We start from the raw sequence: 16,457 nt of genomic DNA, 5'->3' as shown, positions 1-16,457 counted from the left end.
TTGTGTAGATGAGCAGCCAATGCCTAAGCACAAGTGGTCCGTCCCTTTTTCTGAGCTTATGCCATCCAGTGGCAACAGAATAGAAAAAAACTTCACCCTGTTTTTTTTAGTCCTCTCTTCTTATTCAGGGAACCACCAAATCTGGGATGACTTTGTATTTGTCATGGAATTGTGGAACTTTATTCTTCAAAAAGGATTTATTTCTTGTTCCCTCACATACCCTTTTTCAGACACACATTTTCGGTTTTTACTGCACTTTCTCTATAATGGTCCGAAGACAAGTTTTGGAAAGTGTGATGGGCTCTTGTGCCTATTTGCAGGCCAACTATAAATAGTCCAGCAGCCTACGCATGCTCATGTTTGATTGGAAATTGCAGTGCCTTAAGTCAGTGCTGTGGGGTATCTGTCCGAGGAAGGAGAGGAACCTGTGAATGGTGAGTTAACTGTATAAAAGAGACTGAATGTTGTTTATGTAACTAATGAATAAGGCAGCAGGTAAAGGGACTCTATTTTTAAAAAGCATCTCTTGTTGATGTTTGCAATACATCTTCATATATAGTTCAGTTTTTTCCTATGTTAATATAAGACAATGTTGATATAATACAACTTTTCCGTCTGTTATCAGGTTCTCAGTGCTGGTGTGTTTTCATTTCTCTTTTAGCTCATATCAATCTCTCAGCAAAGGAAAAGAATTTCCTTTGACAACACAAACTTTTTTTTTTTCTTGAATACCGATATCTAAATAATCTGGTGGAAAATGGGCTCACGGAGGACAACAACACGCTCCACATCTTGGAATGGAAGGTCCACCAACGGGGATGTAAATGGTGGGAGTAGCCGGCCGGGTGGCCGCAGCTACCTCTCTAATGTGAGGCCAGAAAACAGGTAGGCTACTGATTCTCCACTAACTAGTCAAACTGACTAACTGCCTGCTAAACACCTCTGTGGGGGACGATGTCGTACAGTGCGTGCCCTGTAATATACCAGCACCTCAATATTTTCCTAACCTGCGATGAAAGAGAGTGGCACACTGTGGCACATTTCTTTGTTTGTTGCCATGGTCACTAGAGTTTAAATAAAACTGCTGATTAAGAGCAGCATCTCAGTAATGCGCCATGGGCCCCATTTCACATCAAGCAATACACCAACAACAGCGTCTACATGGAAAATCTTGTTCATGGAATAAGGCTTGTTGACCGTCACGTCTGCCTCTTTCATCAGACATCAACTGATAAGAATAGAGAGACGGACAAGACTACAGGGCAACTATCTGAACATAGTAGAAAGTGAAATAAAACTAAATCTTTAATTTGTTACCATCCTTGTTTGTATTTATGAGGACAATTATTCACACGCTTTATTTTTTTCAACATATTTAACTATCATACTGTTGCAATATGAACAGGAACACGTCCTGTAGGCTAAGTGCCGGTTTTTAAGGAAATAACCTACAAAAAAAGACTGAAAAATGAAATGAAAACTACTGATAATATTTTTGTTGTCCATGCTGTCCGTCAGTGCTCTGAATTCCATGAACATGAACAGCAGCAGTATGAAGTGCCTGTAGGAGCAAATAGCCACTACAGTGCCTATAGTATAACATGCATATTAGAAGTGTGACTGTCTTTAGCATTAGCATCTTGTTTTGTTTGCTTAATCATGAGTAACATGCAGTGAAGTGTAACAGTATCCTTCACTGACCAAACACTGAAATGGATGTCAACACCAGACATGGATCAACTGCACGTAATACAAGCACCACGATAATGCTCTTGTATTATGCATGCAAGCCTACATCAGTCCATATTAAGATATTAAGATAAAATCTAGAACCATTATATTTATAATGATGTGTTTCATTTCTGCAATTACTTTCATATGAACTGATGAGACCTCTCACAGGAAGTACCAAACAGCTACTCATGCTCAACTAATTTTTTTTTTCTATGGTCGGTGTGAAAAACACACACAAAAAATAATATAAGCATAATATACAGACTAAAGACACCGATTCAAACGTGGTTCTCCCCCCAAATTTGACTTAAATTATAAAGAACTCATGATTGTGTCTAATTTTTCTTGTACAGGAGCACACTCTGCAGTGTGATGGCACAGCTAACAGAGGAGACTCAGCCCTCCTTTCAAACAACCCTCAAGTCAAAAGCTGTGTCAGAGAACTGCAATGTCAAGTTTTCATGTCTGGTTACAGGTAAACACCTCTGTCACTGCAGCCAAGTCAAGTAACCTGCCTTACCCTGTGGAGCACATTAGCTATACTGTCATTTCAAAAAATATAACATGTAATATATGAATGTCCTAATAAAATTCAATATAGTGTATATGTGTAGTGGAAACACTGCATTATATACCTGGTTTCACGGACCTTGAGCAGCTGAAAATTGTTCATAGCCAACACGGTAGATAATGCACCCAATCTTCTCTCTGACTCAAGATTACACAGGTTTGAGGCACATGATGAAACAGAAAAAAGTATTTGTAATTAATTTGTAAGTAATGTTCTTTGTTTTTTTCTTTTCCAGGATACCCCGCCCCTCAAGTGAATTGGTATAAAGATGATATGCAGTTAGATAGATACTGTGGGTTGCCGAAATATGAAATATTCCGCAATGGACAAAGTCATTCCCTGCACATTTACAAGTATGTATATGTCTCAAAACCGTTATAAGACATTCTGCGCAGATATCAACACTGTATTATTCTGTATAAACTAAAATTATAAATCAATACAACAAAGAGCATTTTGTTGGAGGTTGACAAAATCATGGAGTATTATTTGAATCTCTCTAATAAGAAGTAATCCAAAGAGTGTGATAGTCTTGCTCAGATTAAGTAAACCTATTAATAAATAGCTTATCTCCCAAGCAAGGACTCCTTGTATGCAGTGTTTAATTTTAAGGCGTCAATAATTAGTTTGCTGGATGTCATTTAAATTAGGTTAATTTCATTGAGCTTTTCTTTGCAGTTGCACAGTGGAAGATGCAGCTATATACCAGGCGTCGGCCATCAACAGTAAAGGTATTGTGTCCTGCTCGGGTGTTCTGGAGGTTGGAGAAATGAATGAATTCAAGATCCACCAGCGCTACTTCGCAAAGATCAAACAAAAGGCTGAGCTCAAGCGCAGGGAAGCAGAAGGTAAAGAAAACCAGGAGCCACTCCGAACCATCAGTCCAGACCGCACGCTGAGGAAACGTCGCTCCACGATGGAAGCCTTCCTCAGCACACCAAGCTCCACGGAGGATGAGAGCAATGAGGAGAGCCATCAGGCTGTGGCTGTAAACCCTGAGGACCGGTTGCAGGAGGCCACAGTGGAGGAAGTGGGGGAAAAGCCAATCACTAATGGACAAGTTGTGAATGAAAATGGAAACAACAGCGGCACATACATATATGACAGTGCCCAGAAGATTTTCACTGCACACCAACCCAAAACTCCGTTCGTTAAGAAGAAGATTAAAATTTCAAACAGTGCAAAAGTTGCAAAAGCAGATACTCTGGGAGGAAAGGTGTCAGAGGAGAGAAGGGCAAGAGATCCAGCAATGTCTAAGGTGAATTTGGAAGAGGTTATGGAAGTGGAGAAGCTGGAAAGTTCAACACATGTGGATTCAGACAGCAGAAACTTGACAGAACAATGTCAGAAATCAGCAACAGAGAAAGCAATGCTTGCTGAAAGGTCTTCAAAGGATAAAAATGAATGTGTTGTGCCTTCACGGGGCACCATCCCAGTATCCCCTGCTGCTCTTATATCCACAGGTGATACTGTGTCTGGAAATGGAGGTAAACAAGTTACAAAGTGTGGGAGGGAGGTTGGATACGAAGGCGCAGCAGAAAGTTTGCAAATGCAGAGACAAAGTCCTTACCTCGGCCTCAACATTACCTCAACACAGTCCAGTGTTTTGTCAATACCCCTAAGTATATTAAATGAGAACACCATTAAAACAGAGGAAGCTACAGCCATGGATACTGATGAGAGGTCAGACACTTCCACAGGTGGATCTTTAGCACAAAGAGACCTCCAGTCAGTGGACGCACCATGTGAAATCAGAACTGCTTTGCCTCAGCATCCATGTGAACATGCTGGAGATCAGCTGTCTGACAAGGAAACAAGCCCCTGCCAAGAAAATGTGTCTGAGCCTCTGCCAGCCCCGCTGAGTGAGGTGAGTGAGCCTTTTCGCATGAGCTCATGAGTGCTTTGTGCTGCCAACACAGGCCTCATCAGTAACACAAGCATCCTGACGCTATTTATAGCTATTTATAAGTATGCTTCCCCTGTGTGACAAGAATGAAATGACGCACTTGTTGACAGTTGTAAAAGGTATACTGATGCAACAAGTTTGATATTGTAAATTCATAGGTCTGAGAGAAAGCTGGTGCAGCATTTCTTAAGACAGAATTTGGGATTATACTTAATATTTGGCATTGGCACTCTGTAACAGAGCAGGTGTTTAGCTTAGCAGGAAAACTGGAAACACAGGAACAAGTATAACCTGACTCTGTTATAAGACACATTACTTAGTTTTCCATTCTCTGCCAAATGGCTGATGGCTGTAACCTTATGATATATTCAATGGACAGATGATAAATTATACTGATCTTCCATTTTACCATTTCACAAGTTGTTTCCTCTAAGTATAAATATCATAAGAAAAACGTTAAGCAAACTAACAGTAAAATGGATAGTTTGGATGGAAAGAGACCTGACTGATGATGTCAATTAAGTGAGTTCCAGAAATAGGAGACTTGTACGTAACAAGGTTTTCATATATGACAACATCCTCATCCACCATGTGAACATTTTGCTGTTATGGGATTGTTTCTTTATTGCATGCACCTTATGCAATCCTCATGACCTCAGCTGCATGGCTGGATACTGACAGCAGAGACCTGAGACAAAGCATTGCATGGCTGAAGCACCTCTTAAAATAATTCACATTCCTTTCTGGCAACACTTAAATGTAAAAAATAGCAACCTTCCTCCTGGACAGGTCTCACTATATCAGACTAAGAAGGACAAGGAGGGAACTAAGAAAATACGCATTTTGCATATAAATTTTGTGTTCCGTGGTGTACACCATATTTAAAAGCTACGCAAGTCTGTAATGTTGTTGCATTTTGAGGCACAATCAAGTCTTAGTTGAAGTCTCATACAAGTTGTGGTTAATGTGTGTGATTTGAAATTAATTTAAATTTACTCAGATTTATTTACAAGCATTCGTAAATCTACCAACAAGCATGCTAAATTAATAATATACTAATATGGATTTTTCACAGCCATGAATTTGAACATGAATTTAGTCCAACGTTACCAACAGAGCAGGTTATGGAAAGGCCACTTGTTACCATCAATAACATAACAGTTTATAAATTTCCTTTTGCTCTAAGGTCTTTCCATTCCTTACTCTGTTTGTTGCTGGTTACATGGTTGCTGTTTTTAAAATTACATGTGTTTAATCCATGTCCTGCATAGCCAGGGATAAGGGACTCAGAATTTACAGCACGGAAACCTCTGCTTGTTTTATGTCCCAAGGTTAAACAGGCCCAGACAAAGATGAACAGGAATGATGCACCTGTCAACCCTGATCTTCCACGCGACCCGTGTACGACGTACGCACACCAACCACAAAAGAGTCCATCAGAAAGCGAGACCATAACAGATGACATCCAGACTCCATCTTTACACTTTGGTGTTCAAGCGGCCATTGACAAAATGACACAGGGCACACGGGATCATTCCAGGGGATCAAATCAAAGCCCAGCGGTCCTTTTTACAGACCTACAGAAGTCACCCGTCGAAAGCCCTGGTGGTGCTGAGAACTCCCCAGGGTGTAACGTTTCGCCCACCACCCCACAAAGCCAAGTTGATACAGCTATAAAAACTGTTGAAGGGACAGAAATACAAGTTGATGAGGAGGTAGAGAGTAACAAGGTAGCTGAGTTATTAGTGGAAGCCCAAAACGAGAAGGTAGTTGAGATGGAGACTGAAACTATTGCTTTAGGTATGGTAGAGCATACTAAAATAGAAAATACCAAGGATGTAGTGGATAAAGACGCTGATATAATCACTGTAGAAGCATCTTGTAAAGAGAAGAATACAACAATGTCAAAAGTTGAAAGGAGGTCGGCGTTACAGAATTTAAAGTCAAATGAATTTGAGGCTGCCATGCCACATTTAATGAATAAACCAGAAAACATGAATACATCAGAGCAAATTATCGAATTCACTGAAATTCCAAAACCTGTATCAAAAGTCATATCTATCGCTGAAATTATGAGATCACAAATAAGGGCTCTTGATGTCTTGACCACATCCAATTCAGTGCCCACCATACCAGTCCACTCTGACTTTTTACAAGAACCAAAAATTGCTACAAAGACAAGTCAGGAACTAAGAGATGATAACAGAAAATGTAAACTGGAAGTCAAAACGCCAAAACCTGGAAAGAAAACAGAAGCAATTGTTGACAATATTGCTGCCACAAATATAAAGGTAACACCTAAGAAGGTGGGTCATCAACCAAGTCAAACTAAGCAGACTGAAAATGCAATTTCACCACCAGCTAAGGCTTTAGAAAAACCTCTCGTAGAGACCACAGGACCTTATGGTAGTGCCAAAGAATATAATAAGGGTGCTATGGACATTGATCAAGAAACTGGAACATCCAGTCTGGTTCCTCCTTACTGCTCAGTCGTCTCACTAACTCAGAGTGAAAATGTCCCTTCAGACATATTCCTTCTTTCAACTTCAAAAGAGGAAGTAACCAAGAGACCTCCATCAATTTCAAACCTATCTGGAACTGTTAGTCCAGGATCTGGGACTCCTATCCAGGTCAGTAGTCAGGAGCATGCCCTAGATGAACCTGTTCTAGGCAAAGGTGTGGACTTGATACAACAATTAACGCCAGAGATTAAACTCAACAGCAAATCTGAAAGGGGAATCACTGAAAAAAAGTCCATAACACAGCTAGAACAACACCAAATGGGAGAACATAACACAAACACCAGTTCTTTGCAAAAATGTCCCACTCCTAGTGTATTTGGCACAGACACACAGGACAGTAACTGTCAACTTCTTCAGCAGGACAGCTCTATGGTTGAGGAATTTTCAAGAACTGACTCCTTAACTAATACAACTCTTGAGACTAGTCCATTGTTAAAGAAAAGAAACTGTGTTTCGCCTATACCTTCTGCAACTCCACAAGAGCTGGCTTCTGGAGCCCGTCGCAAAATTCAAACACCCAAGGCCAAAACCAAGGAGACCACAGAGGCAACCTCACCCATTGATAACCTAGCTCAGAAAAAGGAGCTTTCCACAAGTCCCGGGACACCCTCTGTGTCTCCAAGTCTGTCTCGACGGTCACAGCTACTTCAGCCAGCTGGTGAGCAAACCTCTCTTGTGGAAAGGCGCTCTCCACTCTTGAGCAGGAGAAAGACAGCATCTGAGACTCAATCGCCAAACCAGCAGCCGACTGAGGTCAACACCTTGAAAACTGAAGTGAAACCTACAGAGAAGGACAAGCATGACCCCTTCAAAGGTACAAAACCAACTTTGTGTCTGAATAATACTTTTCAGTGTGATTGTTGCTGGAAGACTTTGTGTTTTATCAGAAATTATTTTTATGTGCACCCAATTTTTTAGTATAAGGAAAATTCACAGTAAATCACAAAACAGCAATGCATGTTATAAGAGTTGTTTGACAGACATGATTCACAGGTTAATTGGTGACACTTAAGTGCCAATGGACATCATTTATCAAACTGGTGTAGGATCTGGTGTAGAGCCTGGTGTAAAAACCAGTGTCCACTGATTGTCGATTTCCGATTTCGGTGTTAAATTGGCGTGGCATTGATAAATATGGCAGCTGAAAAAAAAATCATAATTTAAATGGCAAACCCTAATAAAGAAGATGGCCAAGAAGACAAACTTAATGTCATTACTATGTTCAACAGGGAAAGGGCAGCATCACAAATTACTTGTAACTGCATCAACAGAATGATAGTTTTTGCGATTAATGATGAATGCATAATCACTGGTGGATGGAGGCTTTAGACTCATGCGCGGCTGATGAAGGGCTGTGAAACACCGGCCCTATCCCCGTTCTCTGAAAGGTCCCAGTGGCCAAAAACTCCACTGTGGAGAGCTCCTGCACCGACACAGGTATCAGGTATCAAGCAGCTCAGCAGCCATTTATCTTCTACCTGCTATTGCTCTAACAGTAATAAGCCTGTCATTGAAAAATCAAAGTTTCCATTTATACAGCTGACTGATGAGCATTTGACATGTCGCACTTGAGATTTTTTACGTATGCTATGCTCACATTCAGATTGATAAATGCCGATCTTTGCATCAGATTTGGCACGCACCAATTTTTTTGGTGTATGCACGTTTGATAAATGAGGGCCATTAGGTGTGTGAACGTGAGAATGTGAGGTTGTTTGTTTCTATATGTCAGCCCTGCCCCTGACCCACAGCTACCACCGCAACAATGCACAGATAAATTGTAGCTACATCAAATGGATGGTGTATTACGCACAGCAATGCCTGTTTTTTTATATGTCAGCATAATCTTTATACTTATTTCAAATACAGCCTAGTCCTTATGTCATTTTCTAAATAAGTGACCTGGATGATTCATTCTTAAAGCTCTACTCTATTTGGCTCAAAATGTATGGTGGCCAACTGCTGACCAACTGTAAGTACACCACACTAGTATAGGGACTAGGGAAGGGAACCAAAATGTGCAGACATTTTAAATCGTAGGTTCAATTACCCAGATTGGGCAGCAATCACAATAATTTAGTCCCAAATGTGGCCAACACTGTATGGAAAATATAAAAGAGAGATGAGCTACTTTTATTCAATGAATCTTAAATTTCAAATAGCTTCATTTACTGTGAAATTGAGCTTGTTACCTAAAAGATAACAATGTCTCTTTACCATGTTGTGTGTGCTGGGTGTCTCTTCCTCCAGCTCCTCAAGTTATTCGCAAGATCAGGGGTGAAACCTTTGCAGACGCCTCAGGACACTTCAAACTGTGGTGCCAGTTCTTCAATGTTCTCAGTGACTCTACAATCAAATGGTACAAAAATGAAGAGGAGATTGCTCAGATTAAAAGAAAGTGAGTACTCCAAAGCACACCAAGAGTTTCACAATAAATTAAGTATTTAGTAAGATTTTGAGAATATATTACTTATTTTGGTGTTTTTTAATAAAGAGTTTGAATGGGAAAAAATATTATTATTAATGTCAAATCATGTGGAAGCTAAAGTGTTTTGTTTTGGGGTTTGTTTTTACCGCAAGTCCAGTTAGTCTTAAAATAATCACATGTTTAGAAATGACACCTAGATAACTCAATAAATAATGAAAATCTAATTTCTAAACCAGTTAACGGGTCAATATGAAGTTTATAATACAAAACATATAATGGGTGAAATTGACCATTGCACTCTTGCAGTGAGCCATGACAGGTTCTCCCTGAAATCACTCACTGGTTCACTACTCCCGAATTATCATAAAGGCCTAATAAGTAAATAATGAGCTATAGAAGTAAAACACTATCAGGCGTTTCCCATATAATTTTCTCTGCACAACTTTTATGTGCATCATACTGATATTGCTTTAACAGTAGGCCTAACAATTGGTTGAATACAAATTTTCATGATGCAAATGTGGGACACATGATTCCACATAAGGTAGGCTATGTTTTCCCTACAGGTAGGCTATAGCATTTACACAGCAAAAGTAAATAATACAATAATTAAACTGATATGTAACAATTAGCCTAATTTCCGGGGCAGGAAAAACCAAAGCACCTTGATAGCACACAACCACAACACATTAACCTACCGGTCAGCCCATGTTAGCTACTAGGTCACAAATAACAGTGGGAGTAAGCATTAGCACAGCCACTAAACCTTAAAGTTACGACAAGAAACTAAAGAGTAAGTAAACTTGCCTTTCTGATGCGTCTTCTCGTTGCACAAGACTCCTCAAAAACGTTTGACAGACTGAGACTCTAACACGTGGCCGTGTTTCTCCAGTGTTTCTCCTGCTAATTTCATATTCATACTCATGCTAATCACCTTGTTACCTGCCAGCCGCAGCAGCGGTGGGGGGCGGAGCCTGTCCAGCTTTATCAAAGTACGGAAGTTATAAGATACAAAAAAGGCGGAAGTACGCCAAGATGTGCTTACAGCTCCAGCTTTTGTTTTCTTTTTGCATGTGGCAGTGCGTTTGTGTATTTGAATGTGTGTTAAATTGAGGCTGAATTTACAGCACATTTGTGTATTTAGATGTTTTCTAAGTTGCTGTACATTCAACTCCCAGTAGAAAACCATGTTAAACCAAATATTACTGCAGGTAGCCTAATGTGTCTGGAGAATAACCCTTTTTTTCTGTTCTTTTTTAACATTGTATAAGATGATTTGTTATCTGTTTCTCTTCCAGTGCAGGGGATGAAACTCAGGTCAATCTTGCCATTGTTCAAGCATCAAGCAGGGACTCTGGTGTTTACAGATGCTCAATCACAAATGAATATGGGACAGACTCAACAGACACACTACTTAGCACAGAAAGTATGTGTTTACCTTTCATTTGCCACAAACCAATTTTGTTGTTGTTGTTGCTTTACGTGGCTATAGCATGTCTCTTTCTGTTCTCTCTCAAACAGTCTTAGCAGGAATGTCACTACGTGAGGATCTTGGTGGTAAGATGTGATGTTGTGTGATTTAATCTTTCTTTTTTCCTGTAGCCTAGAAGCTGGCATCCTTACAATCTTTTGCATGTTCTTGTTTTACAGTTGGAGAAGAAATCGAAGTGACACCCCTGATATTCAGCAAGGGTGTGGCTGACTCTGGTATCTGGGCTAATAAATTATTTGGCCGTATAATGATGCAGGAATCGCACATTGGCCATGGCTGTTGTCATAAGGTCTGGAGGGCAAAAGTCATCTATGGTCTGGAGCCTGTATTTGAGTCTGGTAATACTTGTATCATTAAAGTACGCAACCCTATTGCCTATGGTGGCAAAGGAGAAAGCTGCATCATGGAAAGAAATCTGGACATTATCAAGCAGGTATGAAAGATTTATTATATTATTTAATTTATTAAGGCCCCCTTAGATGTAAATCCATCTACCAGTAAACCAACAATTCCAGTATTAAAGTGAATCAGTCAGGTGTCAACTCTGCCACCCACATAAGATTACCATGGTGCTAATCATATGAAGATTTAACAATTACTTGTGTAGGTTGACATTCAGCTTATCTTTACTGGCTGTTTTCCCAATGTTCTTCTTACAGGAGTGTAAAATCCAGAACTTGGCTCGTGAATACTGCAAAATCTTCTCCGCAGAAGCAAGAGTGATTGAAAACTTTGGCCCCTCTCTTGAGTGAGTACAGTCAGTTTACATCCCGGGTATTCTTTACATTATGTACCATTAAAGCTCCCCAAAAGTCATCTCGTCCTCTGTCATCGATCTTTGTTACACAGGGTGCTTCCAGTTTACTTGATCTACCGACCAGCGAACACTGTCCCCTATGCCACAGTGGAGGCTGATCTGACAGGAGTCTATCAGAAATACTCTGTCCTGGACCATACAGGCAGATTAGATGTGAGGACTAGCACTGTAGTTGAGCAGAAGTGCTGTGCCCTGCAGCACTGGATATTTCAGTGGACCAATGGCAACCTGCTTCTCACGCGGCTAGAAGGTAGGCTGACATCTCAATTCACCAGAACAATGTAACATTTACTTTTTCCATAACTTCATGATGCTGTGGGATAAGATGTTGTGAAATAAGAGGCCACCTTCATGGCTTATTCCATGTTATGTCAAAACTCAGATTAACCCAATTTGTGTTAAAATCAGTGCATATTCAAGCAAACTTCATAACCTTACGTATTAAAGTGATATAAGGAAGAATTATGAGAAGAGCAACATGAACTTTTATCATCTTAACTCTTTATCCACATATTATAGAGAGGCATGTTTCAGGTCCATTACACACCATTTTATGCTGATCACATTTTAAGTATGTTGTGGTGCAGTTTTAGACTTAATGTGGTGGAAAATCACACTGCATGCCTGTCACATTTGAATATATTACCTGGACAGCAGAAAAATAAAGTGATTACATGGTTTTATTTTTGCAGGTGTTGACACTAAGATCACCAATGTTGGAATTTCAGTCAAATCTACCGGGTCAGTATATTTGTATTGTGTTGTTTTTGTAAATGGTACCGTAGAAACCTCGTTTTACAGGTCATTTACATTTTTAGTGACTACAACTGTCGCTTTTGGTTTTGCTGTGTGTGTTGCTGCAGGCATCAAGCCCTATCTGTCGAGGGGAATCCCAAAGTGTTTGAGCAGTTTGTCTCCCAGCACCAGTGTAACTACTTCTGTGGTCTGCTTGGCCTGAGGTCTCTAAAAGTCATGGACTCTTTGTTGACACCAGCGAAGCCCAAGGGCTCCAGGAGTCCCTTACTTCAGCGCAAGATGACTGCTGGTTCATCCAGCCCTCAGACTGGCCGTAAAGCTGCTGGTAGCCCCAGACTTCCCAGAAAGGCTGAGCAAGAAGGCAGAAAGACTCCCACTAAACAAAAAGTCACTGATGCACCCAAAGTTGTTAAAATGGCATAGATTAAATCTCATAGATCGAAGAGATTAAATCTCTTTGAGATCACAGATCTGCACAGAAAGCCCAGGATCAGCTGGAGGTAAGATCCACAGCTGATGACACCTAGAGGTATAAAACCCTTCAAAGACCAGGGAAGGAGATTAATAAATAAAATGACTTAATTTAAATTTAACAGCCACCATTCCTTGCCATGATCACTTATTGTGGACTTATGCCCTCACATGTTGTGGTGAATCTCCATTAGTGTTAAAACTATTGTGTATTAACAGGTAGTGTCTTTCCACGGTTTGTATTCCGTCAATCCATGTACCATTGGCCACAGATTGTGGATGCCAATCTTTGGTCAGTGTATGTGTACTACATGATGACATAAAACATTTTGCACTGAAGTGGCATTATATGTTGTCGACTGTATGTGTCATTTTCAGTGTAAGAAGAGGAATGTAATGTATTTGCGGTCACCCTTGTCAATTCAAGGGGAAGAAAAGACATAACAGAGATATTCTGCAATAAGCCTCATGGTCACAACACATGTTCTCAATAAAACTGTTTTCTCATGTGTCAAAGAAAAAGTAACTTCACATGACACTGTTATACAGTGGCTAATGGTGCTGTGCTTTTTTTATTGTAACCTGTCATGTTTACTTGCTATTCTACTTTGCACATTGTATTGCATTTTTAGAAACTGCACCTTTGAATGCAACTGGCTGTAAAATAAAAAACATATTTACGTCTTGTACGTCTGGAGAAGCTGTGAAAGTGCATGAAATTAACTTTTTAAATTCAATGTGTCATTCTTAATAGAAATTACCATAGTTCTACTGTGAAGTGGGTTGAGTAATGAGAGCCATCCCTCTCATTCCATCACCAGCTATCATCAGACATCACCATTCACTCATTATCAGAACGTCTAGAAAGATAAGAAAACCAAGTGTTATCACACTTACCCCTTTCTGAGAAGACGGTCATCATATTGGCATGCGCCCGGTATTTACTGCACAATTTTCAATTAATTAATTTATTTGGTATGAGTAAATTCTTGCAACATTGTATTGTTAGCTTGATCTTTTCCAACTACATCAGAACTTCACAAGGGCCACACAACTGATGAACTTTGTAATATCATTATCCTGTATCAACCAGTAGCATCAAAGTGGGGCATAAATGCACAACGCGGCTATCTTACTGTAGAACAAGATCATAATCATGACAGCTATATCTAGTTTAAATGAGTTTAATCAGGTCTCATTCTTTTCAATCAGCATTAAACACAATGCAGAGATGAAGCTGACGGTGGAAAGGTCATGACCTTTGCAGTTATTCATCAATTAGAGTATTAGACACATTATGCTAGACCGAAGATCAGTTCATCACAAAAGTCACCGTATTTAGAGAGACTCGGGGAGACATGAATGTGTGTACAGAATTTAATAGCAATCCAACAGTTGCTGAAACATTTCTTTCTAAATATAAACCTCATGGTGGCACTAGATTTAACATCAGATAATCATGAAAGTCAGTAGGATACGTTGTCTGGGAACCATGAATGTCTGTACAAAATTTAATGCCATCCTTATAATAGCTGAGGAGATATTTTTGTCTGGACCAAAGAGATGGGCCAACAAGCAGACTGTTCGCTGTCATACCTAAAACTTACATCCCACTGTCACTCATAGATTCAGAACAGTTCGCTTTCATATGAGGTAAACACTCAACAGGACTTCTAACTTTATGCTGAAACATGTAATTAATTTCTAACATGTGAAAATTAATTGTAGTTGCCAGAGTATGAAAAAAAAGACTTGCATGCCTAACAGCACTACCACTCAGGGGCAAATCTGATTCCTTCACAGTTATTAGAGACTGGAGTGTTGCTCGCAACCAGTGTGTGTTTGCAGGGTGAAAGGCTAACTTCATCATGATAATCATTTGTGATTCCCAGTCATTAGTGAGTCATCCCTTATGTAAGCGGTGGCCTCACGCACAGCACCAGGAAGCTAAATGCACACTGAACCAAAAAGTTCACTTAGTGTCTCTTCTGATACGTCCATCAGGCTTAGAAGGCCAGATGTGATCAAAGCTCTAAGCAAGAGGTAACTGATAATCATGTTATACTTGTTTTTTTTTCAGTATCATGTGATATAGCCATAAGACATAATCTTCCTTGTTAGACAACCTTTTTATTTTTCTTTACGTACTATTTCCAACATGCCCACTGATACTGTACATGGTTTACTTCTATTATTTCTCTATTCAGGGAATGGGTGTGTTTGTTTCGATGCAACCAAACAGAAGGTATCCTGTGGAAACAACATAGAGAAGTTTGGGCCTATCATGAAACAAGACACTCCTGCCACCTACTGTTAGTTCAATCATCAGACCTTTGATGAAGAGCAAAGCGAGAGGAAAAGTTTGTTCACTTCATTTATTTTTCGTGTGGAGATCTTGAAGTGAAGGGCCAAGATGTTAAAAGCATTTCTCAGTATCTGTAATGCAATGCAATAATTACAATGATAAATACAGTGGAATACAAAGAAAGGACTCAATAACACTTGTTTTTATGCCAAAAGGAGACACAAAATGTGCACAAAATTAAAAATATCAAAAGTCAAGTTTATCCAAAATATCCTCACTGAGGAATAATGTATAAATATCAGAAATGGTCTCGAATCATGTTGTGTTATCTGCTCACATTCTCATTATCTTTGTGTATTTAAAATTTTATCTTGTTTAATTTGTCTGAGTGGAATGACATCAGACACTGAGACATACCTTAATATGACTGTTTCCTGGAGGACATTAGAGACAAAATTATGAGCGAAGCGGGGAAATTACAGAGTAAAGATGCGCTGGCACAGCTCTTCATACTGCACTGAGTAGCTCTGCTATGAAGAGCAGGATCACTCTCAGTAATGTCAGCATTAATACCCATGATAAGACACACCAAATGAGAAAATTGTTAGTCTCCAACTGAAGAAATTCTGCATGTACATTTAGGTCTAAGTAATTGCCATTTCATTTAATAAGACATAACGTGCAGTTAATGTGAAGCCCTAGCGCTCAGAGCCTAGCACATTAAACACATTTGCAGCATTCATTCTCACATTCGGGCTCATTGTGTAGCAACATGTTAAAAATGCTTCCACACAAAAGATCTTATTTGCATTTCATTCTGACAGTTTTCAGTGATAGGCAACGGCAGCAGGGAGGAGAAAATGGATCTATGAAAGCTGTAAATGCCAGAATATAGAATAATATCTTAACATTCAAGATTCAACATTTGTACAACATCAGTGGCACAGTCAGAGAGATCTCGTTAAAGCAAATGGAGAAAAAACGGGGACAACGAAAACAGTGACTGGCAAGTGTGGTATCCAAGAACACACACAAAGCTGCCTGTGATTCTGACCTCACATTGTTGTGCCTGAGTGACCTCAATTACCACTGGCGGGCCATGGTGGTTGTGACCATTTAGGCAGATTATATGAAAAGGATCACACATCCCTAAATGTCACAGACTAGTTGGCATTTGAAAAAAGTTTTATCTCCAGTCCACCAAAAGTCGAAGGCTGCTACTGGTCTTCGTGCCATCGCTAAGTTGACTGTCAGTGCTGAGTTAATCTACCATATCACAGCAAGCTTTTGCTGACTGTTGAATAATAACATGCAGATGCATATCTCACATAATTTCCTCTCACAGGAGAATTTAAAGGCTAAATCTGAATAAAATCAGTGTTGTCTAAATACTGCATGTATGTGTACATGATGAAGGGGAGAGGGGAAAGGAGGAGGAGGAAAGGAGCAGATTAA

At 39.7% G+C, this 16,457-nt stretch overlaps 1 protein-coding gene across 1 annotated transcript; it reads left to right on the top strand.

The window, feature by feature from the left end:
* Positions 1-388: 388 nt before the first annotated feature.
* On the top strand, positions 389-14,791 carry alpk3b (alpha-kinase 3b). Its single transcript, XM_085764473.1, has 14 exons — positions 389-434; positions 662-885; positions 2,088-2,209; positions 2,541-2,658; positions 2,984-4,172; positions 5,543-7,547; positions 8,984-9,131; positions 10,460-10,587; positions 10,683-10,718; positions 10,812-11,086; positions 11,313-11,401; positions 11,503-11,720; positions 12,163-12,211; positions 12,334-14,791. Exons 2-14 carry the CDS (start codon positions 758-760, stop codon positions 12,647-12,649), a joined length of 4,821 nt encoding a protein of 1,606 aa, XP_085620599.1. The 5' UTR covers positions 389-434; positions 662-757; the 3' UTR covers positions 12,650-14,791.
* The last annotated feature ends 1,666 nt before the right edge of the window (positions 14,792-16,457 follow it).

Source organism: Trachurus japonicus, chromosome 3, assembly GCF_045865225.1.
Source record: "Trachurus japonicus isolate A0001 chromosome 3, Traja_1.0".
Classification (NCBI taxonomy): Eukaryota; Metazoa; Chordata; class Actinopteri; order Carangiformes; family Carangidae; genus Trachurus; species Trachurus japonicus.
Note: the sequence above shows the minus strand (reverse complement) of the source record. Positions and strands in the feature narration are given on the sequence as shown.

Bases quoted from the DNA above. Each gene is read 5' to 3' on its own strand.
- alpk3b (XM_085764473.1), top strand. From the start codon at position 758: ATGGGCTCACGGAGGACAACAACACGCTCCACATCTTGGAATGGAAGG. The intron at 9,132-10,459 runs GTGAGTACTCCA...TTTCTCTTCCAG, and splicing joins ATTGCTCAGATTAAAAGAAA to TGCAGGGGATGAAACTCAGG. The intron at 11,087-11,312 runs GTATGAAAGATT...TTCTTCTTACAG, and splicing joins ATCTGGACATTATCAAGCAG to GAGTGTAAAATCCAGAACTT.